General features: G+C 43.2%; 1 protein-coding gene across 5 annotated transcripts in view; it reads left to right on the top strand.

The window, feature by feature from the left end:
• Positions 1 to 27603, top strand: part of nectin1b (nectin cell adhesion molecule 1b) — a 379915-nt gene that overhangs the window by 172157 nt on the left and 180155 nt on the right. The window contains exon 6 of one of the 5 annotated variants that reach the window (XM_052039768.1): positions 573 to 5800. The exons of the other annotated variants lie outside the window; for them this stretch is intronic. Coding sequence (XP_051895728.1) covers positions 573 to 1084 — 512 coding nt within the window. The 3' untranslated portion in view covers positions 1085 to 5800. Of the gene's footprint in view, positions 1 to 572; positions 5801 to 27603 lie in introns of those variants that run through there. 5 annotated transcript variants of the gene reach the window in all.

Genomic DNA, 27603 nt, shown 5'->3' with positions numbered 1-27603 from the left:
CTTTTTAAGGATGATTAACTTTTTGGTTTGGGCATTGTTAGTAGCTGTGAGTACAAGTGTATGTGTGTGTGTATGTATGTGAGAGAGACTGATTAACTACATGGCTCCATTGGTGTGTGTGTGTGTGAGACTGCCCATGGACAAGCCGTATTAGGACTGGGGCTATATACGTAGCAGATATTAAGGAATGGTTTACATATAGATAAGGAATAACATGCTGGAAACTCTCAGCAGGTCGGGTAACATCAGTGGAGAGAGAAACATTTCATCTCAACATTGCCCAACCCACTAAACATTTCCAAGAATTTGCATTCTGATTCCAGATTTTCTGCATCGGCAGCATTTTACTTGTATGATAAAAGCACGCCGTTAGTGGGTGGAGGTGTGCTGTCAGCAGTGGAACAAGTGCTACTGTAGCTTTAATGATGTCAAGAGAGCAGCATAGATGTAGACTGTTAATTTCAGTCATCTTTCTCCCTTCCCTCTGTCTCCCCTTCCCTTCTCCCTTGTCACCCACATCTTTCAAAACACGGGACTGACGCTGTCCCTTCCATCTGTCTTTTCCTACCCAGAATCCCCTCAAATCCTACCATCCGACACCCCGAGTGTGAAAGAGAGTCTGGACGGCAGCAAGAGCGGAGGCAACACCTTGATGATTGGAGCAATTGTGGGAGGTGCGGTGCTCGTCTTGTTAGCCGGTGTCATAGTCTTCATCATCCTGCGCAAGAGGCAACAAACCTTCAAGGGGGACTACAACACCAAGAAGCACGTGTTTGGCAATGGATACGGCAAGGCTGGCATCATGCCTCCTGGCCCACAACAGGTCCCTTACCAGGAGGAATCCGATGAGGATAAAAAGCTGTCTTCCATGAACGTAAGTTATGAAAACGAGAGGAAAGTTATCCGAGACGGTGCAGATTTTGACGCGGACTCCAAGCGTCCTTACTTTACGGTGGATGAGAGTGACACGCAGGAGGAGTTTGACGAGCAAACCCTGAGCTTCCAGTATCCCCCGGATCTGACAGAAGACATGGTCTCACAGAACGATGGCTCCATAATTTCAAAGAAAGAGTGGTATGTGTAGTGCCAGACCTCTTGTGGTACAGGGCAAAATCAAAGTGTCCTGATTCCGACCCAGGTGGTCCACTATAAAGAACTCTGCATCGGCTAAGGTCTTAATGATTACATTATGGTTTATTTTTTACATTTCATTCAAAAAAAAATCTAAAGACAATGATTTCATAAATATTACAAAAAAAAAACTTTTCTGTACAGCACTAACGAGGAGTGCCTCACTCATTGCCGGCTGGACTTGCTTAAAAAAAAGCTGATGTCTCATCACTAAACTGCACAGACATCAGGTAACTTGTGCTAAACACTGGAACTCGATCAGGCTGCCAGCATATCTGTGGCTGCATTACCTTAACTGTCATTCACTTGGTCATTAATTTATAACCACTAACTAGGACTGGACGTGGCTAATAACTTACTAGCATGTGCTAGTGAGTGGTTAGTTTTGCTTGTTAAGCAACTGGTGATGGCATGCAATAGCAACTTTTAAAATCCCATTAATTGGAGAGGGTGTGGGGAAAATCAGTTGCTCACCTACTCTCCAGCCAATAGCTTCTGTAGCTGGATCTTCCATTAGATGTCAGTCTCTAAAAAACCAAATTTCTTCAAATCGCACATAGCTCTAACATCATAAAGTCCTTTTGGGCACCTTAAGTGACTTGTACATTTTTAGGGTCACAGTCTTGTTAATTTTTTTTTAATACTTTGAAGTAAAATGAATTTGCCTGCAAGAAAATGAATTTTATTCCCCTCCTGAATGAGGTCCTGGTTGTAGCATACAACATTCCTGCATGTGAGTTTGTAATACATTAAATCTCAAAATTGTGTCCTGTTGTGGAGCTACCTAGATGTGAGGAATCGTTTCCTTTCACAAGTCCTAACAAACCTCTGCAGCATTTAAAGATTGAGGTTCAATTGTTGAGTCTAATCAGTGCATGTTTCAGAATTCTCTTTAACAAAACGTTTGATGTGCTGCATTTTGCCTAATGTCAGCTGTGTACAATAATGTATATTTCAAACTTTTTAACATCATGTCGGATTTAGAGTATTATTTCAACATATCCATCTATACTGTGGTTTAGTCTAAATTAAGCCCCAAGGTATGGAGACCCAATTATTTGGGTGTTTACCTCTTCCTGGTCCTCAATCATTTGACCCTAAAAAATAGACGTTAGTGGAGGTGAGCAGTGCGGTGTGGGGGGCTTACAGTTATTAATAAGACTAAGTCAGAGTAAAGTGAAGGAAACCTGCCAAAGCTGAAAGTCTGAAATAAAAAGAGGAAATGCTGGAAACAATGTCAGAAAGAGGCGAAGAGAGTCGACCTTTCAGCATGATGACTTTCCCATCAGATCCAGAATGAAGAGAAGCCCTTGCAAGCTTTATTGTCTGCTCTGGACCAGTGGTATTGTTCCTGAGATTGAGTGTTGAGAATGTAAGGTACAAGTGTCATGTAAGAATTGTGTGCCTTCAGCTGCAAGATGTGCCTACTCTAGCAGGGTAGGATGCCAAGCAAGCCTGCTCATCGACTAATGATTTAAGACCTTCCAGCCTTTGCCCTCTTTCCCCTTTAAAGTTGGTAAATAATTGCAGTCTGTCCCCTTTGTGGGCAGCAGGTCTGTGCTGTGAGCACAGCACTGCATCTCCCACAGTATTAACACGCGGGCATTGTGCAGAGCAACAAACAACACACAGTTCAGCAGATGCTACCAGGCAGGAACAGCACTCTCTTTGTTCCAGAACTGCCAATGCATTAAGTGTTAACTTTGCTGAAAAACGCCTACAAACGCGGTGGCAGGAATGTTATCAGTAAATGATAGTCGTTACATTGTACTGCTCTGGCATCAGGAGTATGCCTCCACCAACCCCAGCAATAGATTCAGTCATGGCCTTAAGCTTTCTGTAAACAGGAATGCTCAGAACAAGGACAGTGTGTCTTGTAATGTTGAAAGAAAGAGCGTGGTACATTGAAGGGGCACTGCAAGGATCTGCCAAGTTGGGGTGGGGATTGGGATGGCCGTACAATATTACTATCAATCCTTGGGAGTGTATTGCTGTAAAAACTGAAAAGACAGGAAGATCTATAATGAGATGAGCTGTGACAGTTCAGACATGTACCCTTATCAAATTCTTGTAGGAATTGTGAGCTCTGCAGTGCCATAGTGACTCTGTCATTGAACTAATAATGCAGAGAATGGTCGTATTTGAAAACATCTTCCACAAAAGGCTTGGATAAGTAAATGTGCATGAAGCTAATGGATTGATATGAGATTGTGACCGCTTCATTCATGTTTTAAGAAGTCAAGTTGAGTTTATTGTCATATGCACAAGTATGATGAGGTACAGGGAAAATGAAAAACTTGCAGCAGCGTCACAGGCATGTAGGTTCAGACAACATGCAGAATATAAATTATACAAGACAGTGAAGAGAAAAAAAAGACTCTGCAAAAATAAGACATTAGTGCAAAAAAAAAAGCACAATCAGAGACAAGTCCACGGTAGTCTATGGAAAGGAAACCAGCCATCCTTCCCCTGTATGGCCTCAATTTGACTCCTGTTAATCTAACTAGTTCTAGCTGACCTTTAGGCATCTGGGATGAGGAATAAATGTCAGTCTTGTCAGGACCCTAAGAGTGTTTTAAAAAAAAATTGGAAAGCTAAGTAGGGAGATGAAATCCTGTCAGCACTTTCAGTATTTAAACCATTCACTATGGCTAGAATCAATGCAATCTCATTGGAACATTGGTGTTTGTGCGAGGGATGTGCACACTGTACTACACTCCGCATAGGGTAATTTGCTTTTCAGAGAGGCACATCAGTGTTGTTTCCGTCTGATTTATACATGGCCCCCTGGATGTCAAAATGCAGATTGTGCCCAGAGTGCGCTCTTCTGTATTGAGAGTATTTGACTTTTTTTTTGTAAATATGGACATGCAAGAAGTTAGTGCAATGAATTCCTGCCTCATCTTCGCCTTACCCAATGCAAACCTATCCTGAGGGGGAATAACTCGGATATGTGCTTAGTGCTCACGCTTCCCAGAATCATTTTTTTCTCTTCTCAGCATGTTGCGTGGTGCCAACTGAAATGTTGCTAAACTTAAGTATAATTAACGTACATTCATAAAACCTCCTGGGTTAAGTCTCTGATCACTGGCCATTCCCAACCTTGCCCCTCTGCCCCCACCCCCCACCTCCCCAACTAAATTTTGATCGATGTTCAAAAGAATCCCAATGGGGAGTCAGAGGATTCAAGACTGAATATTTCTACACAAAGCTTTTTCCTTCTAGAGCTACCCATTCAGGACTAGAATATAAAAGCAAGGATGTATTACTGAGGCTTTATAAGGCATTAGTCAGACTGCATTTGGAATACTGTGAGCAATTCTGGGCCACGTATCTAAGGAAGGATGTGCTGGCCCTGGAGAGGGTCTAGAAGAGGTTCACAAGAATGATCCGAGGAGTGAAAAGCTTAACATATGAGGAGTGTTTTGAAGTCTCTGGGCCTGTAGTCAATGAAGTTCAGAAGGATGATGGGGGAATCTTACTGAAACCTGGATACTGAAAGGCCTGGATAGAGCGGACATGGAGACGATGTTTCCATTAGTAGGGGAGTCTAGGACCAGAGGGCACAGCCTCAAAATAAAGGGATGTCCCTTTAAAACTGAGATGAGGAGGAATTTCTTCAGCCAGAGGGTGGAGAATCTGTGGAGGCCAAGTCTTTGGGTGTATTTAAGGCAGAGATTGATAAATTATTGATTGGTAAGGGGATTAAGGGTTATGGGGAGAAGGTGGGAAAATGGGGTTTTAAAAAAAAATCAGCCATGATTGAATGGCGGAGCAGACTCAATGGGCTAAATGAGCTAATTCTGCTCCTATGTCTTATGGTCTTATTTGACAAACTGATCTGCTGTGAGAACATTGCACAGAAACTCATGATTTAGGCATATCAGTGCTACTTGTTGCAGTGCAGGTGAGCTGGTTATGATTTGGTTTGAAAGGACCAACAATTTTTTTAAATCTCCTGCTCTTCAGTCAGTTTTAAATGGGGTGTGATAACTGTGGAGAGCCGTCAACCAGAGAGCTGTTCAGTCCTTGCATCAGTGGAACCTTAAACTCTGTCTCGAACACATGATTGAGGGAAAGTGGCGAAGTCGCAGAATGTTGCCAGTTGAAGTTCATACGGTACTGGATGCAGGGAGGATGTTCCTCCCCGGTTTAGGAGTTGAGATCCAGGTGTCGTAATCTCAGAATAAGGGGTTGGCCATTTGGGACTGAGATGAGGGGAAATTTCTTCACTCAGAGGGTGGTGAATCTTTGAGAGGGTTGTGGAGGCTCGATCATTGAGTTCATTCAAAGCAGAGATCCATAGATTCCTGGATTCTGAGGGAAACGAGGGATGCGGGGATAGTGCAGGAAAATGGAGTTGAGGGGGAAGATCAGTCATGGCGATTCTGCTCGAATGGCTTACTTCTGCTTCCAATTCTAATGTTCTGCATGCTGGTTAATGTTTGAAGTTCACTGAAACCCAGACTATGAAAGTCAAATATGGTTGATACACATTTCACAACTTTGAGAATTATTCTTATAACTCTGAGAAGCCCATTAGTCTGAGACAAGGTGGTTAGTGCTTTACTCTGCACTTTTTGTATATTTCCTTTTTATATAGAGCAAGGTCATTCAACGCATCAAACAGACTCTTGGAGCATTCACAACCCCCCCCCCCCCCCCCCCATGTATTTCCCTGTCATTCATTCTGTTACTCAGTGGTGGGTGGTGGGAACTGGGGGTTTTCAAGGGCTTCTACAACTGTGCCAAATTTTTAAGCAAAACTGAAACCTGAAACCAAAACGGCAAATGTTTAGAAAGATCTAGAAGTCAGATGGCTCCTGTGGGGGCAGAGATGGTGGGAGAGGGTTGAGATTATATCCCTCTTTGTGAGGCTACTGAAGTGTTAGCTGATTTCAGTTCAGCTCAATTTTTAGTAATTTTCAGGGACTTGTTTCAAATAACTTTGATATTTGAAACCACAACTGATCAGAAAATTCTTAGCTTACTAATTTCTTTGGCATTCAATGCCACAAAAGAATTTAGTAACCTAAGGAAATTCTTTTGTAGCATTAATTCTGGGCTTTAACAGGCAGAATGGTGCCATGAAACATTGTGAAATGGGCTTGGAACAGTCCACCCTCGGAACCAACCAGTTTGGAGGCTTGGGTTTGGGTCAAAGGGTGGTTGGAGGGGCAGGGAATTACTGAGCTGGCTGATGGTGGTGCGTTGTTGCCGAGGAAGGGTTCTGATGTCAGAGGTTTAAATATCAGGTTGGCTAGCAACATGAAGATTAAACATTACCTGTTTTCAGGGAAAGTTATTTAATAGACCAAGAAAACTGGAAGCACTTCTGGAGAGTCTGGTGCTGAGCCGATAAATTGAGATTAATCAGAAGCACTGAGTTTGATGGGCTTTCCAAGTCCCCGAACATTGGTTTTAATACCACCACCATCTTATTACATTCTGTTTGTTTTCTGATACCTTAATATCGTTTACTCTACAGCAGAAAAAAAAAACTCGCTGCTGTTCAATGTCCTTTCCTTAAAGGGCACTTTGTCTTTGGTGTATCCTTCAGCTGGCAGACTGACCACCAGAAAGACTGAGACTGGAGACCAACTGAGAGAAGGAAAGAGATAAGATATCTTTAATAATCATATGTACATCAAAACACAGTGAAATGCATCTTTTGCATAGAGTTCTGGGGGCAGCCTGCAAGTATCACCACGCTTCCAGCGTCAACATAGCATGCCCACAACTTCCTAACCTGTACGTCTTTGGAATGTAGGAGCAAACCAGAGCACCTGGAGAAAACCCATGCAGTCATGGGGAGAACATACAAACTCCTTACAGGCAGTGGCCAGAATTGAACCCAGGTTGCTGGTACTGTAAAGTGTTAAGCTAACCGCTACGCTACCATGCCGCCTACCAGAGACCAACAGAGAGAGAGAGAGATGGGACCAACTGTGTGTGTGTCTGTGTCTGAGAGAGAGAGAGATTGGGGGGAGGGGAAGGACCAACTGGCTAATGAATCTTGCTTTTGTTATTCGGTACCCATGTGTAATTTGCTGCTTTTTATTCTCTCTCTGTTGGTCTCCCTGGGATTTGATGGAACTTGCAACTTGCCTTTCTCGGGTGAAAGGTTCCCTATGGGCATCACTGGGTAGAGTTCGTCTTAATGACCGTTGTCAGCACATGTGAATGAATCAGTCTGTGAAAAGAATAGGACTGATTCAGAATGGGGAATATTAGGATTTGAATTTCCATAAATGAAGAACGTTTCCTGTGGACTTGACTGAGTATTATAGCTCTTGGGAAGTCCTGGATTCTCACCAGTGGGGCAGTGTGGTGGGAATGTGATTTATTTAATTATGCCATATGGAGTTCAATGTGCAAATTTGAGGTCATTCACTTTGGACCCAAGAAAGTTTAAATCATGATGCTTTTTAAATAGGTGTTAAGCAGGAACTGTAGAAGGACAAAAGGACTTGGGAGTCCATAAATCATTAAAAGTCGGGGAATAAGGACAAGAAACTTTCAAGAAAGGCTAATTGAATGTTGGTCTTATCTCGAAGCGACTGGAATACTAAAGGGAGATATGCTAGTTGTACAGAGCCTTTTTTTTAGATCCACTGCAGTACTACATTCAATTTCATGCACTGCACTTTAGAAAGGATATCTTGCAGCAGAGATCCCCAGAATGATACCAGGGATTAGTGGGTGACATTATGCGGACAGGTTGTATAAACGTGGCTTGAATTGCCTTGCGTAGCGGTGACTGAGTGCTAATCTAATCAGGGTTTTTTTCAAAGTGGGAAGGATTAACATGTTCGTTATGAAGAAACCCTCTTCTCTGAGAGGGTTGAGAATGAGAAAACGTATAATTATAGCTTTGCTGTTCCGGAATAAAATCTGGAAGCACTTCTGGCCAAAAAGCATCAAAATCTAGAATTCTACCACCCCTTTTTTTAAAAAAAATTCAAATGATCTGGGAAATAGTTAAATCTTTCAAAAGAGTGATCTATTTTTGTAAATTCAGAAGCTCGTGGAGAAATAGGGAAAAGATGGAAAAATGGAACCGGGGCCATGCACTGACCGAATGGCAGACAGGGCCTGAGAGGCCATTCGCACCCCCGCCCCTCCTGTGTCTTGTGTCGGTGAGCCTGTGAATCCAGAATCCAGTCAGGTTTGGGAAACAAATCAAAATGACTTGGGGTACAATCAAATTGCTAACTAGTTGCTGCTGACACCAGATTGTCAATTGGATTAAATACCTGAAAACTTCAGGTAGTCGGGAAAATAAAACAGAGGATGCAGGAAACACTCAGCAGTCAGGCTGCATCTGTGGAAGGAGAATTGGAATTAAAGGGTCTCAGACCAGAAACACAAATTGTTTGTGTTTCCATAGTTGCTGCTTGACCTGGGTGCTTCTAGCATTATCTGTTTTATCATAATACACAGAGTTATACAGTATGGAAACAAGCCCTTTGCCCCAACTTGTCCATGCTGACTAAGATGCATATCTAAGCTGATCCCATTTGCCTGTTTGCCCCATATTCCTCCAAACCTTTTCATATCCATGTACCTGTCCAAATGTTTTTTTTAAATGTTGTAATTGTTCCCACCTCTACCATCACCTCTGGCAGCTCATGTACAAACCACCCTGTGTGTGTGTGTGTGTGTGTGTGTGTGTGTGTGTATGGGGGGGAGGGGGGGGAAACTTGCCCCTCATTCCCTTTAAATCTTTCCCTCCTCACCTTAAACCTGTGTCCTCTAGTTTTAGACTCCCAAATCTTGAGAGGTGGGTTGGAGAGACTGTCTACCCTTTTTTATTTCAGATTTCCAGCCTCTGCAGTTTTTGTTTTGATTTTCAAACAAGGGAAGTTATTGGGCACACAAAGTAAGAGAAATTGTTTGGGTCCTGGTCAAAAGCTGTCTCCTTTAGGAGCAGAGTTTTGGAACAGAATAGAATTAATCCTGCATGTTTTCAGCTTTTCAGGAACAGCAATCTCTGAGCAGAGATTCACTATTTGGAAAGAAAATTAAGGCAGTATGTTTGTGCGAGAGGGAGAGTCTATCTGCATGTGTCCTTGGAAACACTTAAGATGCAGACCTGTAGACCAACAAAAAGAAGTCTTAACTAGAGTTAGTAAATAGTGCTTAAAATTCTGAGTGGATCTCTGCAGGAATTGTCGCTAATCCCTACACAGTAAAACCTGATGGACAAGTGCATTCTTCTGATAAAATAAAATTGATATTCAGGCACCAAACTGTTTCTTAGGACTGACCAAGTTGCTCTTATTTTAGTTGTCTTGTTTGTATCCTGTAAAGAATATTAATCCACCACTGAAAATCTTTCACTGGGAAAACAATCCAATGGCATCCCATTCCTGTCTTAGCTTGGCCTGGTTCCTTGGTGCAGTATCCCAGTCCAGTCTGGATTTGGCCTGGTCCCTGCCTGCAGTATCACTAGCTAGGCTCTGATAGTTGTGGACCTTTATTTCAATTCCTGGGATTTTATGTTTGGAGGAGTGGACACTTTTTTTTTGTTAATTTTTCGGGTGTCTGAACTCATACGTGGGAATTGGAAGATTATCACGTTATCTCTTCCATTCCAGTTACAGAGTTCTCAACCCGTCGTACTCTGCCACTGTGCACTAGCATGACATTCCTAATTCCTCATGACAAATTAATTTATAATGGGGCAAGATAAGGTAACCATGGCAGGTTGTTTTGAGCACCAAGTTGCTATGGTTATGTTTGAAGTTTCCTGTTTCGAGTTTTGTGCTGCATTTACTGTGTCCATTGAATCTTGTTAACTATTGTGCAAATAAAACCATTTTGTAAGATGTATTGTGTAACTGTTTTGTACAATGTTGCTGATGCAATCTGTTTTATTGGCTGCTTTCTTTCTTGTTGATTCTTTATACGGATTCTCTGGTTGAAGATGGTTCGTTGGTGGATCTTGCCTAATCTGTTATGTGCCGAAGTGTGTGAAAATGTTTAAAATCTTACATGGGAGGGGGAACATTTTTTTAAATAAAATTCCAAATGAAAATTTATTTGACCTGCTGTTTTCATTCTATTGTTGGTTTTGATCCAGTGTCATATGTGAGTTCTTCCCACTTTGTTCCCAGCGCAAAGAAAACTCATCCAAGTGACAGGCTTCAGGAGCTGCACAGACATTTATTTTCCTTTCTTTCAATGTTCCTCCTGCCATTTGAGTGCTAAATCAAGGCCAGCACTCCCAGTACAGGCAACCCCTGCATTACAGCCTTTCAGGTAACAGAAATTTGCCCTGATAGAATTCACAAATCACTGCCCAGAAATTTGAGATGCAGAATGAAATTTGCTCTCAAGCAATTTGTGGGGGAGAAAAAAGTAAATAAATACAAATTTTGTTTTTCAACTCTCGTTTCTTGATGCATGTGGAGATGGCACCATTTTGCATAACATGGGAGTTACCTGTGTAGTCCTGAGGTGGTGCTGCTTGGTGGAGATAACAGTTTAAGCAGAATTTCTACCTGCCCTCAGGTGGATGTTTAAATATCTGTGCACCCTTCAAAGAACATGGGTTCTTCCAGGTGCCCTGGCCAATAGTTATCTTGCAACTAACGTGACTAGAATAGTTCCATTTGGACATTTATAACTTGATTTTTTGGGGAGTTTGCTGAGAGCCATTTGGCTGTAGTGTTTCCTTCATTACCACAGTGCTTGTAAAAGTGGACATCCCAAGGTTGTCAGAGGTATAACACAAGTAATTGGTTTATTATTGTCACTTGTACCAGGATACAGTGAAAAGCATTGCATGCCTTCCAGACAGTTCATTCCATCCATCAGTACATCAAGGTAACACAAAAGGGAAAAAAACAATGCCAAATGCTCTGCCTTTGGGGGATGGGGGGTGGGGGGGAGATGCGAAGCAACCGGCTCCAACTTGGGTTCAGTTCCATGTGTAGCTTCTCCTGGCTGCCTGCAGTCTTGTAATGGGTGCCCAGTCCTCTGCTCGACCACTACATTCCCTCCACCATGGTTATAGTTTATACCATCAAGATGCAAGGTAGCAACTCACCAAGGCTTTTTTAACCACACTTTCCAAACCTGTGACTCTCTTCGAAGGCAAAGAAAATGGGTGCTGTTCCTTCATTGCTGCTGAGTCTTGGTTCTGAACCTACCTATCCCACTGCATTGTAGGAGTACCTTCACCAGATAGTGGTGAGCCACTGCAGTCTATCTTGAAGGCAGTTGGAGACATTGGCCTTGCCAGTGATGCCCAGATCCCAAAATTGAACACAAAGTAATTCCATTGCTCTTTCCCAGTAGCCTGTTTTCTGTATTCGGGCACATCCAATTTTGGAAGCATACCAAACAAAAATGTATGCATGTTTTATTTTCTAATGTAACTTCTTTGCCGTGTATCTAAAGCCATTGGACTATTGTAAAAGGGCTTCTGTGCAAGGCATGGTCTAACCCTGAACTGAAAACAGTGATCTACAGCAGTGGAAAGCTATTGACACATTATGTGGATTTGCTGCACTAAATAGATGGATGTTAAGATTTAGCTAGATCACAGGAAGGGTAGGAATGATGTACTTTCCGGACTCTGTGTGTGGGGTGATGGCCACTCATCCATCCTAATGCCAGGTTACGTTGTACAGGGATTACACATTTTGAACTGTGATTGATTATCAATTACATTTATATTTCTAAATCTGCTTCATATAAAACTATGGATGTTAAGGACTGATGACCAACAAATGATACCTCTGTCGTTTAAGATGCGTTCTAGAATTTCTCAATTACCATTGAATGCAGAGCAAAGAAAATTTCACATTGTGGTTTATGAAAGATTGATTTCAGAACATGTAAAAGACACGAGCTGCTAACAAATTTCAGTGAATGTAAACGTAGGGATACTTGGTGAAATTTTGAATGATTGTCTATTTAGATTTTTGAGCAATGTGCGGTCTCTGTGTAGGAAGGTTTGAGATGTTGGCCTTTCACCTGTCGCTCCTATTTTCCAGTCAAGCATGATGTAGCTGTCCTCTTCTGTCACCCATACATGTATGTCAAATAGTTTCAGGCCACATCAGCCCACTTGACAACATCCAGATAATCACAGTAATGAGCTGTCTAACATTTTGTGAAGCTTCCATGAGGAATGGGAGTAACACACTGCTGAAGTAATGAGTTCATCAGAGGCTAATTATATTGATGGGACAGTAAGAAGGGAATGTTACTCTATTTCTCCTTCACTGGGAGTATTTGCTGGGACACTAGAGGAAATTTTTTCTCCATGCTTAGCCTTGCCTGGGTGCTTAATAAGAGTGTTAAGAAGGGAACATTACTCTGTACACTTTGCTGGGACTGTCTGAGACTCTGTAGAAGCAACCTTACTCCATATTTAGCCCTGCCTATGTGTTTGCTGGGATAGTGCAGAGACTGTTAGTCTGTTTATGCCCTTTGGAGGTTTTGGTGGGATGTTTAGAGATAACCTTCCTCCACATTGGACCTTCACTGGGAGTGCTTGATGAGGCAGTGCAGTGGGAGCTTTGCTCTGTATCTAACCTCTGCTGTGCATCTGGAGGATTTGGCTAATATAGCTCAAAAATTCCCCACACAATAGACAAATTGAATCAAAAGGAAAACAGATACAAACTGTCCTGCTACCCTGTTTGATGTTATCAGCCATTGTAGAATACTTCTGCTTTGAATGTCGGTCAGTTAGGGTGCATCAGCAGAGAAGATGATCCTTTGTAAAGGTTCCTATTTGGCCGCCTCTCCCACAGCTGGCATTGCATGAGGGACGTAAATCATGGCTATCCACTGGCAGGGAAAGATAGTTCCAGAGGAACAATTGTGGAGTAGATGTTTTGCTGCTTGGTCAATGCTACAGAAATAGCAACATCACTTCTGTACATTCTTATGCACTTGCCTTCACTTTCAAATATTCAAAAATGCTGCATTTCACATGATTCCATTCCTAATTTAACACTGATGAGGCCACATAATTCAAACCGTGCTTGGGAACAAAGCTTGCAGCATAGCTGTTGAACAGAGACTGGATGGGATTAGCTTCTCTCCACAGCTTGCATGTAGTCCATGGCCTACAGCTTGCAGCCAACTTCACGAGGACGTTTGTCTGCCTTCTCCCAGTTGTTTTACTGTAAGAGGCATTCCATAGATGAGTGCAGTCAGCTCTATCTGATTAGCAAGGTGATTTTTTTCTAAGTTAGCCTTGCAGGGAGAAAATCTTCTTTTCCATCTGGTTGAATTAAATGTGTTTAGCAGTGTGGGTGTGAATTTAAATACTAACTTTCATGGTTTGTGATGTGGTCCCCACCACGTTTATTAGAGGTAACCAGCTAGTTAAGGAAGGTGGTTCTAAACCTTTGTCACTACAAGCCTCAATTACAACAGCATAACTTAAACCACTTAAAGTGAGGTGATTATTTTCCACAGGCAGAGAGTGTTTATCCTTTATTTGCTAATTTAAAAGGCTCTGCTGATTTCAGACAGATTTGATCAGCTTTCACAGTGGGTTAAGGTGTGATTACCGTATGATGATTTTTTTTAGATGCAACTGAACACACAGGAGAGTTGGGTGATGAATGGAGATCACTTTTTTGTTGGATATGTCGTTCCCTTCACATTTTTGTTTACAAGATGGCAAACAATCAATTGAAACTGCTTAAAGACCCAATTTTGGCTGAAATCAGTGGAGCCATTTAAATGGGTGAGTACAAGGTAAGCACTTATTCAACAGTCAACACACAATGTATTATGGATGAGGCCTTTGCAATTACAGTCATGTCAAATTGTTAGTGCCATTTGTCCAATATAGGTGCCTGCCCAAGCTATGCTTGGATGATTTAAGTGGAAGGACTGTATTTACATTACCCTGGCCATGAATTTCTCTTTGCAGTCAACTCCTCCAATTCATTACAACATCAATGAGGATTGGACACAAACATTTAAGTAATATTGAGAAATATTGGTACAGTGGAATTCATTGGAACCTTGTGATCTACAAGCATAATGTGCAAACAACATTGGTCCTGATGCAGGGTTTTGACCTGAAACATCAATTCCTTTCCCCCACAGATGCTGCTCGACTCGCTAAGTTCTTCCACCAAATTATTTGTTGCTTTAGTTTGACCATCAGAGATATTGGGGTCATATACTCAATATTATCAGAGCCACAGAGAGGATTGGAGGTCAATGGTATCAAAACCAGATGACCCTCAAACCTGAAGGATTAGTGACACCAATGGCCTTGAGTCCCTCTGGCTGCACCACGCATCCTTCAATTCCAAAGGCATAAAGGGCTGGTATTATTGTGTGATTCAAAGGGCTCATAATAAGATATAAGGTATATTTATTAGTCACATGTAGAATCGAAACACACAGTGAAATACATCTTTTGCTTAGAGTGTTCAGCCTGCAAGTGTCACCACACTTCCGGCGTCAACATAGCATGCCCACAACTTTCTAACCCGTACATCTTTGGAATGTGGGAGGAAACCCACACAGACACGGGGAGAATGTACAAACTCCTTACAGGTAGTGGCTGGAATTGAACCCGGGTCGCTGGTGCTGTAATAGTGTTACGCTAATGGCTATTATTATGTGACTCTCAAACTAGGGTGTGAGCTCCTGCTGACAATTGTTCATCCTTTGTTCAATCAGTTTAAAGGGGACCACAGAGTCCTCTCCCCCTCTCCGGTTTTACTCAGTTCACATTTCATCCACAGTGCCTGGCCCACTACTGTTATGAGCAGTGTCTTCAATAAAGGAAGATCATGTGAATGACACTATATTTAAAAAAAACAACTATGAAAGAAGTGTTTAGTAAAGATGCATTCACATTTTTCACGCATACAGTTGCAAAATCCATTGTGGGCAGATTGGCAATAAACCCAATTTATCCCCTCTCTCCCTTTCTTTCTGTCTTTCCCCTAATACCATTCTCTTGCCGTCACCTCTCCACATCTCCCTTTCTCCTTCTTTCTACCTGCCTTTCCTTTACCCCTTTTAAGCTCTTCTCTCATTTTGCTGTTTGCCAACCTTCCATGTGTGGAGGCACTTGGCCTTTGAAAGAAGGAAAAGATTGAAGAAAAATGAGGTTGTCAGTAGCTGATCAAGCCAGCTCATTATTGTATTTGCATTGGGTAAACTCGAGTGAGTGGTTCTCACTGATGCTGCACTGTCACAATTGATGGCACTCGCTATTCCTGAAACTTGGAAGTAAATCTAAATCGGGATAGAATAAGTGGTGAGGCTGACTTTTAGCATAACTGTATCCCTTCAACCCTTCCCTCAATCCTCAAGTTATTCCTCCCATTTCCTCCTGAAGGTGATGATGATTATTCTGGAGAAAGTTGGTAATTGGTTTATTATTGTCATATGTACTGAGGTACAGTGAAAAACTGTTTTGCATGCATCCATACAGATCATTTCATAACATAAGTACATCGAGGTAATACAAGGGAAAAGCAATAACAATACAGATATAGTGTTACAGTTAGAGTGCATTGCAGGCAGACAATAAGGTGCAAGGCTCTGACGAGGAAGATTGTGAAGTCAAGTGTTCATCTTCCCGTACAAGAGATCTGTTTAGTAGTCTTAGAAAGGCAGAATAGAAGCTGTCCTTGAGCCTGGTGGTATGTGTTTTCAGGCTTTTGTGTCTTCTGCCCAATGAAAGTGGGGGAGAAGAATGTCCAGGGTGGGAGGGGTCTTTGATTATGTTGGCTGCTTTCGTGAGGATGGTAACTGGAGAGCTCAGACCTAGCTGTGGTTCTTGTTACCTGCCTGGACATCAAGGGAGTTCTCTACATCTATAAATGCATCCTTTGAATGAGTTGTTAAGATGAGATCCAGTCTGCTTCAGGTGCATGTAAAGATCCCACAGCCACGATTGGGGAAAAGAGGTCTCACAGTAGCATGACCAAAATGTACATCTTGATCAATGCCACTAAAATTGTCACAGTACTGTTTTTGAGGGCCTGTGATAGTTGGCTGCCACATTGTGGCAGTGACGACCATTGAAAGGGTACTTAATTTTCTGGGTGCTTTGGAATGTCCTGAACTTAAAGAATGTTTTAGAAATGCAAGTTGTTCTTTTCAGTCCATACAATTGACAATGATTTCAGCTGTATGATTACTAAACCTTTTGGTTTTAAGATCATGCATTCAGCGGTGAGTACGTGAGAGCATCTCTAAAACGAGAATGTGGAAGGCGTTCATCAGTACTGCAGATAATTAAGGTGGGCATTTTCGTCACTAGGAGGCAGCTGACATCATTCTTCTGGTCACTGGAGATATTTCTGATTTGTGCATCTGACAGATTTCAGACTGGCTGAATAGAGGAAGAGAACATTTCGGTAAGTGCCTTGCTGCCTCCACCTCCACCAATCAAACAATTCAAACAGCATCCAAAAACAGGCAGCAATGCATGAATCTTGCCCTTTTCACATGTCCCCATACTCTGAAATGTACTGTTATGTGCAAGACTCAGGCCTATTAAATGGCTTGAAAAATTACCTACTGTAAAACCCATATTATAAGCCCCCCATACCTAAATGTAAATGCAACAACACAATATGTTGTACTCGTTACAAGTGGATTGGCATTTTGCACAATCTTAGGATGTATGAAGAGCAGATAGAATATCAGCCAAGCCTTAGCAGAGAATTGAGATGTGTTTTGGCAGTGAAAGGCGATATGTAAATACAACTCTTGGAGATACAAGGGACTGCAGACGCTGGAATCTGGAGCAAAAAAACAAACTGCTGAAGGAACTCAGCAGATCGAGCAGCATCTGTGGGGAGGAAAGGAATTGCCGACATTTTGGGTTGAGACCCTGCATCAGGGCTGAGAAGGGGCGGGGCAAGTCAGAGGCTCGTAAGTGATGGGTAGACTGAGGAGGGGTAAAGACTGACGGGCAGAAGGAAAACCAGGTTTGGGGTGGGGGAGGGGGATGGTGTTGAGAGACAGAGGAGGTGGAAGGAGGTGAGGAAAATAAAGAGCAAATGGAGCCAGGTGGGGGAAGGGAAGAGTGAAGGTAGAGACAGGCTGGAGGGAGATAAGGCAGGGACACGGGCAACAGGTGCTGGAGGCAGACAAGTAAAGGTGAGAAATGGGAACCATTAAGGAAGAGGTGAAGGACAGGTGGAACCAGGAAGGGAAGGGGGAACAAAAAATGGGTGATCTGGAGGTGGAGGGGTATCTACACTCTGTCCGTGATGGTCATCACAAGCTTCTGGTTGAATGCCATTCCCACTCCCCCTCCCGTTCCCACAATGACCTGTCCATGCTCGGCCTTCTCCACTTCCAGGGTGAGATCCAACACAAGGTAGAAGAATGACGCCTCATATTCTGCATGGATAGTAAGCAACCCAATGGAATGAACACTGAATTTACCAGTTTCAGGTAACCCTCACCTCCTGTGTTCCCCCCTCACTCCCTCTCTCCCTCGACCCCCCCCCCCCCCCCACCTGTCTTCATCTGCCTTTTTTTCTCCTTTTGCCTGCTTCCACCTATCACCTACCGGTCCCTGTCTCACCCCTCCCCTCCCCTCCTCTTCCCTTCTCTTTCTACCGGCTATCTTCCTTCTCCACTCTTGGCCCTGATGCAGGGACTCGACCTCTCGACCTGTCAACGATGCAGAAACGTCAAAGTTCCTCTTCCCTCCACCACCACCACCACACGCCCCCTCCCCCCCACACACACACGCACACAGATACTGTTGGACCTGTTGAGTTTCTCCAGCAGTTTGTTTTAAATGCAAATCTTTTTAAAGGTATAAGCAGAAGTCTTTGTTTTCCTATGAAATGCAATGTAGTCACTTTCAGAAGGAAGGAAGTGTGCACAGCAAGATTCCACAGATGGGACTCTGGTAATGATCAAATAGCTTATTGTAGTGATATTGATTCAGATGATAACCATCTGTGAAACACCATTTAGAACCTTGAAATTCATTGTTAGTTCAAGTTGATTCTTACTTGCTGACCCTATAACAAGAGGTCAGTGTGGGTTATGATCATTGTCTACAAGATGAGATCAGTGTGAAGCCTAATCATAGTCCACATGTGGTTGTAAGTCTGCAAATCATCACTGCCTGATTTCTATTTTTTTTAGTGACTCTTGATGAAAGGCATTCAGTAACACCTCAATGAGTCCAATTTATTTTAACAGCTATAACAGCCAGAGGTGTAGGGAATGTATTATACAGAGATGCTACACCTTTTGATATTTTGTTGTGGAAAATATTCAGATGATGCAAGCGGTTATACTCTAAGACTTACAGTAATATTCAATGTGTCATTCAATGGAAAAATAAATCGAAGTGCCCTTTGCATTATCTCCAGTAGGAAGCCTCATTAACGAGGTGGGAACGAGTTCCGAGCTCAGCTTACTGATTTCAATCACTCCAGCTAATGTTCTGGGCCTATTACAGAGCTGGGCCATGGTATTAGCATCTCTATTTCAAAGTAAGTGAGGATGTTTGCTCATTTTGTCTTCCAGGGAACTAGTTGTACATGATACAGGAAGCTTTGAATCCAGGACTTCTGTAAACACTGAATAGGTGCTGGTCCATCCTTGTTTCAAACATTACACAGTTTTATTGCTATTCTGCACCTTGCTGTGCACAGCAGACTCCCTACGTCATCTGTGGGCAGAGATGAGCACTCAGGAGTTTACCAAAACTTCAAATCAAAGAAATGGGTTCAGGCCAAATATTTTTGTGTTCAGTGACCTAGTTACCTGTTACTATGGTGATCAAAATCCTATTTCCATTCAGTTCCATTGCATGTGCCAAGATCCAGTAAGGACAGATACTGAGAAGAGAGTTCAACTCAGGATGTTAACTTCAGTTACTGACCAGTGATGTTGACAATTGGATAAAATTGAATAGATCACGTGCATCAGCGATGTGGGGGGAAAAAAAAGTTGGAGGTGGTCAGTCAACTCGGAAAGAACATGGCAGGAGATGGGGTGGAATCTAGAGAATGATGGGAGTTTGGAGGTAGGAGGAGGAGAATATTTGGAGCCAGGAGAAGAAGAATACTTAGGAGAAATGTTGGCCTTGTGGGACAAGGGAAGGTGAGGAAGAGGCAGAGGGAGGGTTAACATGGGGAAGAGAAGCCAGGGGTATCTTTGCATTTCAAGATGATTTTGCAGAGTGAGGAGTTTTACCATTGGATATTTTGGCCTGAACACTTTGTGATGAAATCAGAATTGGCAACAGGGTTAACCTTTTCAGCTTCCACAGACTTCTGGGTCTGTGTGTCTAGAAAGTGAGAAGGCAGAGAACAGGTACACATCAGGGGAAAGGATGAGGATGAGAGGGAGTGATGGTTTTGATGGAGACAACATCGAAGGTGGGTGAAAGGCTGTGATTTAGTAGAAATGTCATGATGAATAGAAGGCTGAAGGTCAGGGAGCCGCAAGTTTGAAAATGGTGGTAATGGATTTGAGGAAAAGCTTTCTTTTCCATGGATGTCATAGAAAGAAGTGAAGTTGGGAGGTGGAAGGAGAATGTGGATGGAGAACAACACCGATGCCTTATGTATGATGACCAAACCTTGTCCTTAGCACATCCTCTAATGTAAGAAAAGCAAAACATCAGAAGTTTGTTTGCATTACAATAAATATAAGACGTGTTTAGCCTGAGAGACTTTGGTGTTGCCCTTGCAGCCCTTGACCGCACCATAGCAAATGTGTAAGCGGGAACTAAAGTCACAAATTATTGTTCAAAATAAACAAATCAGAAACAGATTGTTAGCAAAAAGCTGGCAATATAAAGGGGAGCTAACAAGCTCCTTCCAAATATACTTCTTGGCTGTGATCTTCGATTCTCACTAAAGGGAGGGGGGTGGGGGGGAATGTAACACTGCAAACAGAGTTTGTAGTGAAATAAAGACTTTTAATGATTTTCTTGTAAACGTCAATTTATTCAGCAATGTTTTCAATGGAAGTGAGCAGTGCCTGCATTTATTTGAACCGAACCTTTTTGTGATACTTCACACAGTTGATGCCGTTGTGGGGATACACCATAAGGAAACATTTCAGGAGCACAACATGGTGTGAGGGGAAATATGTCAATGGGCTTCTGCACTTTTTATAAAGCTGAAGCTTTGACCCAGTGGTCTGGGTTTCCTGCTTCTGTTCCCACTTGCAAGAGTTTACTTTCAGAGGAGTGCATGGGTGAAAGATGACAAGTTAGTGAGGCACTGCAGTGGGGATCAGTAGTCAGCGGTTGTATCGTGACCCAATTTATTGTGGGCAACACATTGGTAGGTTTGTGGGATGCAATAAATATATGCAGGTCCTAGTTCATTCTTCCATGAATAGGTGGGAGGGTGTGCGGATTCAGTGCACAAAGTGACACAGGCCTTTCTGCTTATCTCCACCAAGACTTCAACAATTTCTTCATTGCTGGTGTTGTGGAAAATCATGAAAAAGATGGAGCTAAGTGATCTCACAACCAGCAGATCAGATCTGCAGTCCTGCCACACCCACTCGTGGATGGTGGTAGACAATGAAACAGCTAAAGGAAAAAGTAAGCTCAGGAGCTTGGATAGAAAGGTTTAGAGGGATATAGGCCAAATGCAGGCAAATGGGACGAACTTGGATAGACATCTTGGTCAGCATAGACAAGTTGGTCTGAAGGGCCTGTTTCCATGCCATATGGCTCTCTGACTTGTGCTCAAAGATGGCAGGACCCAGCAGGTGGCTGACAAAGTGAAGGCTGATACCCCAGTCACCATATTCGTCCAGAAATGCCAAATAGCTTGTCCATCTGTGCTTCTTCCCAAGATCCCCACTGTTACAGGAGGGGATAGAAAAAGCTTTCTTGGCTATTTTCTTAACTGTCCGTTCTGTTGATGTAAAGAAATGACTGAGAGCCTGTGGGACCAGACAACATCCCAGCTGCAGTAATGAAGACCTGCACTCTAGAAGAAGCTGCACTTCTAGCCAAGCTTTTCCAGTCCAGTTACAACACTGGCACTTACCTGACCATATGGAAAATTGCTCTGGTGCATCCTGTTCATAAAAAGCAGGACAAATCCAGTTTGGCTAATTACTGCTCATCAGTCTAATCAATCATCAGCAAAGTGATGGAAGCTATTGTTGACAGTGTTATCAAGCAGCACCTACTCACCAATACCTTAGGGATGCCCAGTTAGAATTTCACCAGGGCCATTGGGCTCCAGATCTCATCAGAGTTTTGGTCCAAACTTTGGCTCTTGAATCAAGGCAGTATTTGATTGAATGTAGCATCAAGGTGCCCTGGTGAAACTGGAGTCAATGGGCTTCAAAGAAAAAATACTCAGTGATTTGTTTCACCATCACACAAAAGAAGATGGTTGTGGCCGTCAGAGGTCAATCATCCCAGCCCCAGGACATCACCACAAGAACAATGACAGCAGGCGCATGGGAACACCACCCAGGCTGCACAACATCCTGACTTGGAAATATAACTCCAGTCTTTCATTGGCATTGGATCTATATCTTTGATCTCCTGACCTAACCGCTCTGTAGGAGACCTCCAGTAGGACTGCAGCTGTTCTAGAAGGCAGCTCACCACCACCTTCTGAAGGGCGATTTAGGGGTGTGCAATAAATGCTGGTTTTAGCAGTGATGCCCAGATCCTGGAAACAAATTAAAACAAACTTGCATTAATTTGTACGGCATCTTTTAAAGTAGTAAAAACTCTTTACAGATGCACTATCAACAAAGTTTGATACTGATCCACATGATAATAGAAAACAATCCCTAAAGTTATAAAACATCTCAAAGTGTTTCACAGGAGCATGACAAGCTAAAGCTTTGGCTAGAAACACATAAGGCGATATTAGGATAGGAAATCAAAAGAGGTTGTAATAAATGCATTACAGGAGGAGAGGTGGAGAGACAAAGTGGTTTATGGAGGGAATCTGAGGGGTCAAGGCACATGTAGTTGGAGGCACAATTGTCTGTGGTGGAAGAATGAAAGCCAGGATTGTCCGAGACGGCAGAAGTGGAGGACAGCAAAGATCCCAAAGGATTGTTGGGGTTGTACATAACAGAAGTGGCGAGAGGTGAGGAGTGAGGGTAGAAAGGGATTTGACGTAAGGAGTGAGGGCATGGAGGGATTTGAAAACAAGAGTGGAGACTTGTGGTGTAGGGAAGAGAAAAGTACTTTTCCTGAAATTGGTACAGTATTGGTGCGAATGGGCAGTTAATGGTTGGCACAGACTTGTGGGGCCAAGGGCCTGTTTCTGTGTTGTATCTCCCTATGACTTAGAAAATCCTAACTTAGTGAGTTATGTGGAACATGGGAAGTTCATCAACATGTGTCCCTGTGCATGAGAGCTACAGGGTTGTACATTGAGGTATATCCCAAAATATTGTGGCAAAACATATCCACTGCACGCACACACGTAGAAATAAATACCTGGAGATAATATCTTTCTTGACATTGTTCATAGTGATTTGGGCATATCGCAGTTGCTGCTATTGGCAGGGTTGTACACATCATCACAGAATTTAGAATGACACGTGAATGGAACTGTCCTTCCCCAGTCTCCATAACACAGAATTCAGAATGATACATGAATACTATGTGATGTGTACAATCCTGCCAATACCAGCAACTGCAATATGCCCGAATCACTATGAACAACGTCAAAAAAGATATTATCTCTAGGTATTTATTTCCACGTGTGTGCAGTGGATATGTTTTGACACTACATTTTGTAATATACCTCACTTGACAACCCTGTAGCTCTTATGCATAGGGACACATGTTGATGAACTTTCCACATTATTCATTAAAAAAAGGTTAGAATTTGCTAAGTGTTAGAGAGAGACATCACAGAAACAGAGCCTTTGGTCCACCAAGTCTGCACCAACCATCAACCGCTTACTTACATCAATTCCTACATTAATCCCATTATATTCTCCCCACATTCTCAACAACTCTCTACCACTAACCTACACCTTAAAGGCAGTTTAGAGTGGCCAATTAACCCACCAACCTGCACATCTTTGGAATGTGGGAGGAAACTGGGGCATTCAGAGGAAACTGGGGCATTCAGAGGAAACCGGGGCATTCAGAGGAAACCCTCGCAGTCACAGGGAGAACATGCAAACTCCACACAGACAGTATTTGAGGTCAGGATTGAACAGTGGCTCTACTAACTACATCACTGTGCTGCCCAAAGTCTTTATCTTTTATATTCATTCAAGGGATATGGGCTTCGCAGGCTGAGTCAGCATTTAATTGCCTCTTCCTAGTTGCCCTTGAGAAGGTGGTGAGCTGCCATCTTGAACTGCTGCAGTCCTTGAGGTGTGGGTATACCCACAATGGTGTATGGGAGGGAGTTCCAGGATTTTGAACAGCGATGCTGAAGGAACAGCAATATATTTCGAAGTCAGGATTTGCTAAGTTATAGAGAGATACAACACAGAAACAGGCCCCTTAGCCCAACCAGTCTGCGCCAACCATCAACCGCCCATTTACACCAATCCTACATTAATCCCCATTTATTATTCTCCCCACATTCACATCAACTCCCGTGGGCTTGGAGGGCAACTTCCAAGTGGTGGGTTCCCAAGTTTCTACTGCCTTTCTAGCTGGTTGAAGTTGTGGATTTGGAAGCTGCTGTCTGAGGAGTCTTGGTGAGTCGCTGCAGAGCATCCTGTATATTGTACAAACTGCTGCTACTGTGCATCAGTGGTGGGTGAGTGTATGTTGTGGATGGGGTGGGTATCAGTGCAGGCTGCTGTGTCCTGGATCATGTCAAGCTTCTTGAGTGTTGTTGAAACTACATTAATCCAGGCAAGTGGGGAGTGTTCCATTCCCACTCCTGACCCGAGCCTGTAGATGGTGGATCGGCTTTGGGGAGTTCGGAGGTGAGTTGCTCGCCACAGGATTCCTGATCTCTGACCTGCTCTTGTAGCCACATTGTGTATGTGGTTACTCCAGTTTTATTTCACTTCTATATATATGTGATTTTAATTAATTAACTATAATTTAACATGTTTTACTATTTTAATTAAATCAATTTCAACATTTCTAATTATCAGAACATCTAAAAACAGAGAAACAGGCCATTGACAGCATGGGCAGTTAAAGGCTGTCAGGGAAGTACTAGGGGACGTGACCTTGGGTGCACCACCTTATGGTCTGGTCACCATTTTCAGCTGCACAACAGCCGTGGAGTCTGTGGGATGATCATGGACGGCAGTCAAATGGAGCATGATCCAACACAATACTTGAGAGTGCTTCGAGGCCCAAGTATTGGTTTATCATTGTCACTTGCACCGAGGTACAGTGAAAAACTTGTTTTGCATACCATTTGTACAGATCAATTCATTACACAGTGCAGTTACATTGAGTTAGTACAGTGTACATTGAGGTAGTACGGGTAAAAACAATAACAGTACGAAGTGTCACAGCTACAGAGGAAGTGCAGTGCAGGTAGGCAATAAGGTGCAAGGTCACAACTATGTAGACTGTGAGATTAAGAGTCCATCTCAAGTGACTGCAGATGCTGGAATTTGGAGCAACAGAATAACAGCTGGAGGAACTCAGCGGGTCAGGCAGCATCTGTGGAGAAAAACCAACGGTCGCGGTTTCGGGTTGAGACTCTTCATCTAGATTTCACCAGTCCAGATGAAAGGTCTCAACCCAAAACCTCGATTGTCCATTTCCTTCCACCGATGCTGCCTGACCCGCTGAGTTCCTCCAGCAGTTCGTTACTTCAGACAGCTTGCTGCCTGTAAATTGGCTTGGAATTTCCTACTGTGCAAACACATCCTAATGCATTATAAAGTACTCTGGAATAGCCTGAGGTTGTGAAAAACACCATATACGTACTAGCATTTTTTTCTCTCCAGGAGGGAATGGGGGAATCGAAAGATTAGGGTTGGAATTTTAATTTGATACTGTGTCACTTAGTGGAACTCAGCAGCACGGTAGCGTAGCGGTTAGCACAACGCTATTACAGCGCCAGCGATCAGGGTTCGATTCCCGTTGCTGTCTGTAAGGAGTTTGTACGTTCTCCCGTGTCTGTGTGGGTTTCCTCCGGGTGCTCCGGTTTCCTCCCACATTCTAAAAGACGTACGGGTAGGTCAATTTTGGTTTAAAATGGGTGGCGCGGACTCGTAGGGCCAGAAGGGCCTGTTACCACGCTGTAAATAAAATTTAAAAAATTAAAATTAAAAGATCAAGGGTGCATGCAAGCATGCTCTAACAGTGTAAAAGGTTTTAAGAAGTATATATTTGATTTGATATTGGGTAATGAACCTGGTCAGGTGTCAGATCTCTCAGTGGGTGAACATTTTGGTGATAGTGATCATAATTCTATCTCCTTTACGTTAGCACTAGAGAGGGATAGGAACAGACAGGCTAGAAAGGTGTTTACTTGGAGTAAAGGGAATTATGAGGCTCTCGGGCAGGAAATTGGAAGATTCAATTGGGAACAGATGTTCTCTGGGAAAAGTACGGAAGATATGTGGCAAATATTCAGGGGATATTTGTGTGGAGCTCTGCACAGACATGTTCCGATGAGACAACGGAGTCATGATAGGATACAGGAACCATGGTGTACGAAGGGTATAATAAATCTAGTCAAAAGGAAAAGAAAAGCATACAAAAGGTACAGAGAGCTAGGTAATGTTAGAGATCTGGAGGAGTACAAGACTAAAAGGAAGGAACTTAAGAAAGAGATTAGGAGAGCCAGAAGGGGACATGAGAAGGCCTTGGCGGGCAGGATTAAGGAAAACTGCAAGGTGTTCTACAAGTATGTGAAGAGGATGAAATGCAAAAGGATAGCGCCTATCAAGTGCAGCAGTGGGAAAGTGTGTATGGATCCGGAAGAAATAGTGGAGGTACTTAATGAATACTTTATGTCAGTATTCACCACGGAAAAAGATCTGGGGGATTGTAGTGGGGACTTGCAGTGGCCTAAAAAGCTTGAGCATGTAGATATTTGAAAAGAGGTGGTGCTGAAACTTCTGGAAAGCATCAAGTTAGATAAGTCGCCGGGACCGGATGAGATGTACCCCAGGTTGCTGTGGGAGGCGAGGGAGGAGATTGCGGAACCTCTGACGATGATCTTTGTGTTTTCCATGGAGACGGGAGAGGTTCCGGAAGATTGGAGGGTTGCGGATGTTGTTCCCTTATTCAAGAAGGGGAGTAGGGATAGCCCAGGAAATTATAGACCGGTGAGTCTTACCTCAGTGGTTGGTAAGCTAATGGAGAAGATCCTGAGGGGCAGGATTTATGAACATTTGGAGAGGTATAATATGATTAAGAATAGTCAGCATGGCTTTGTTAAGGGCAGGTCCTACCTTACGAGCCTGATTGAATTTTTTGAGGATGTAACTAAACACATCGATGAAGGGAGAGCAGTAGATGTAGTGTATATGGGTTTCAGCAAGGCGTTTGATAAGGTACCCCATGCGAGGCTTATGGAGAAGGTGAGGAGACATGGGATCCAAGGGGACATTGCAGTGTGGATCCAGAACTGGTTGGCCCACAGAAGGCAAAGAGTGGTTGTTGAAGGGTTGTATTCTGAGTGGAGGTCGGTGACCAATGGTGTACCTCAGGGATCTGTACTGGGACCCTTACTATTTGTGATCTTTATAAATGACCTGGATGAGGAAGTGGAGGGGTGGGTTAGTAAGTTTGCGGATGACACGAAGGTTGGGGGTGTTGTGGATAGTTTGGAGGGCTGTCAGAGGTTACAGAAGGACATAGATAGGATGCGTAGTTGGGCTGAGAAGTGGCAGATGCAGTTCAACCCAGATAAGTGTGAAGTGGTTCATTTTGGTAGGTCAAATATGTTGGCAGAATATAGTCTTAGGACTCTTGGCAGTGTGGAGGATCAGAGGGATCTTGGGGTCCGAGTCCATAGGACGCTCAAAGCGGCTGCGCAGGTTGACTCTGTGGTTAAGAAGGCATATGGTGTATTGTCCTTCAATCGGGGAATTGAATTTAGGAGCCATGAGGTATTGTAGCAGCTATATAGGTCCCTGGTCAGACCCCACTTGGAGTATTGTGCTCAGTTCTGGTCACCTCACTACAGGAAAGATGTGGAAGCCATAGAGAGGGTGCAGAGGAGATTTACAAGGATGCTGCCTGGAATGCAGAGCATGCCTTATGAAAGCAGGTTGAGGGAACTTGGCCTTTTCTCCTTGGAGAGACGGAGGATGAGGGGGGACCTGATAGAGGTGTATAAGATGATGAGAGGTATTGATAGGGTAGATAGTCAGAGGCTTTTCCCCAGGGCTGAATTGGTGGCCACAAGAGGACATAGGTTTAAGGTGCTGGGGAGTAGATATAGAGGAGATGTCAGGGGTTTTTTACTCAGAGAGTGGTGAGTGCGTGGAATGGGCTGCCAGAAACGGTGGTGGAGGCTGATATGATAGGGTCTTTCAAGAGACTGTTAGATAGGTACATGGAGCTGAGTAAAATAGAGGGCTATGGGTAAGCCT

This window comes from Pristis pectinata, chromosome 27, assembly GCF_009764475.1.
Source record: "Pristis pectinata isolate sPriPec2 chromosome 27, sPriPec2.1.pri, whole genome shotgun sequence".
Lineage (NCBI taxonomy): Eukaryota > Metazoa > Chordata > Chondrichthyes > Rhinopristiformes > Pristidae > Pristis > Pristis pectinata.
Note: the sequence above shows the minus strand (reverse complement) of the source record. Positions and strands in the feature narration are given on the sequence as shown.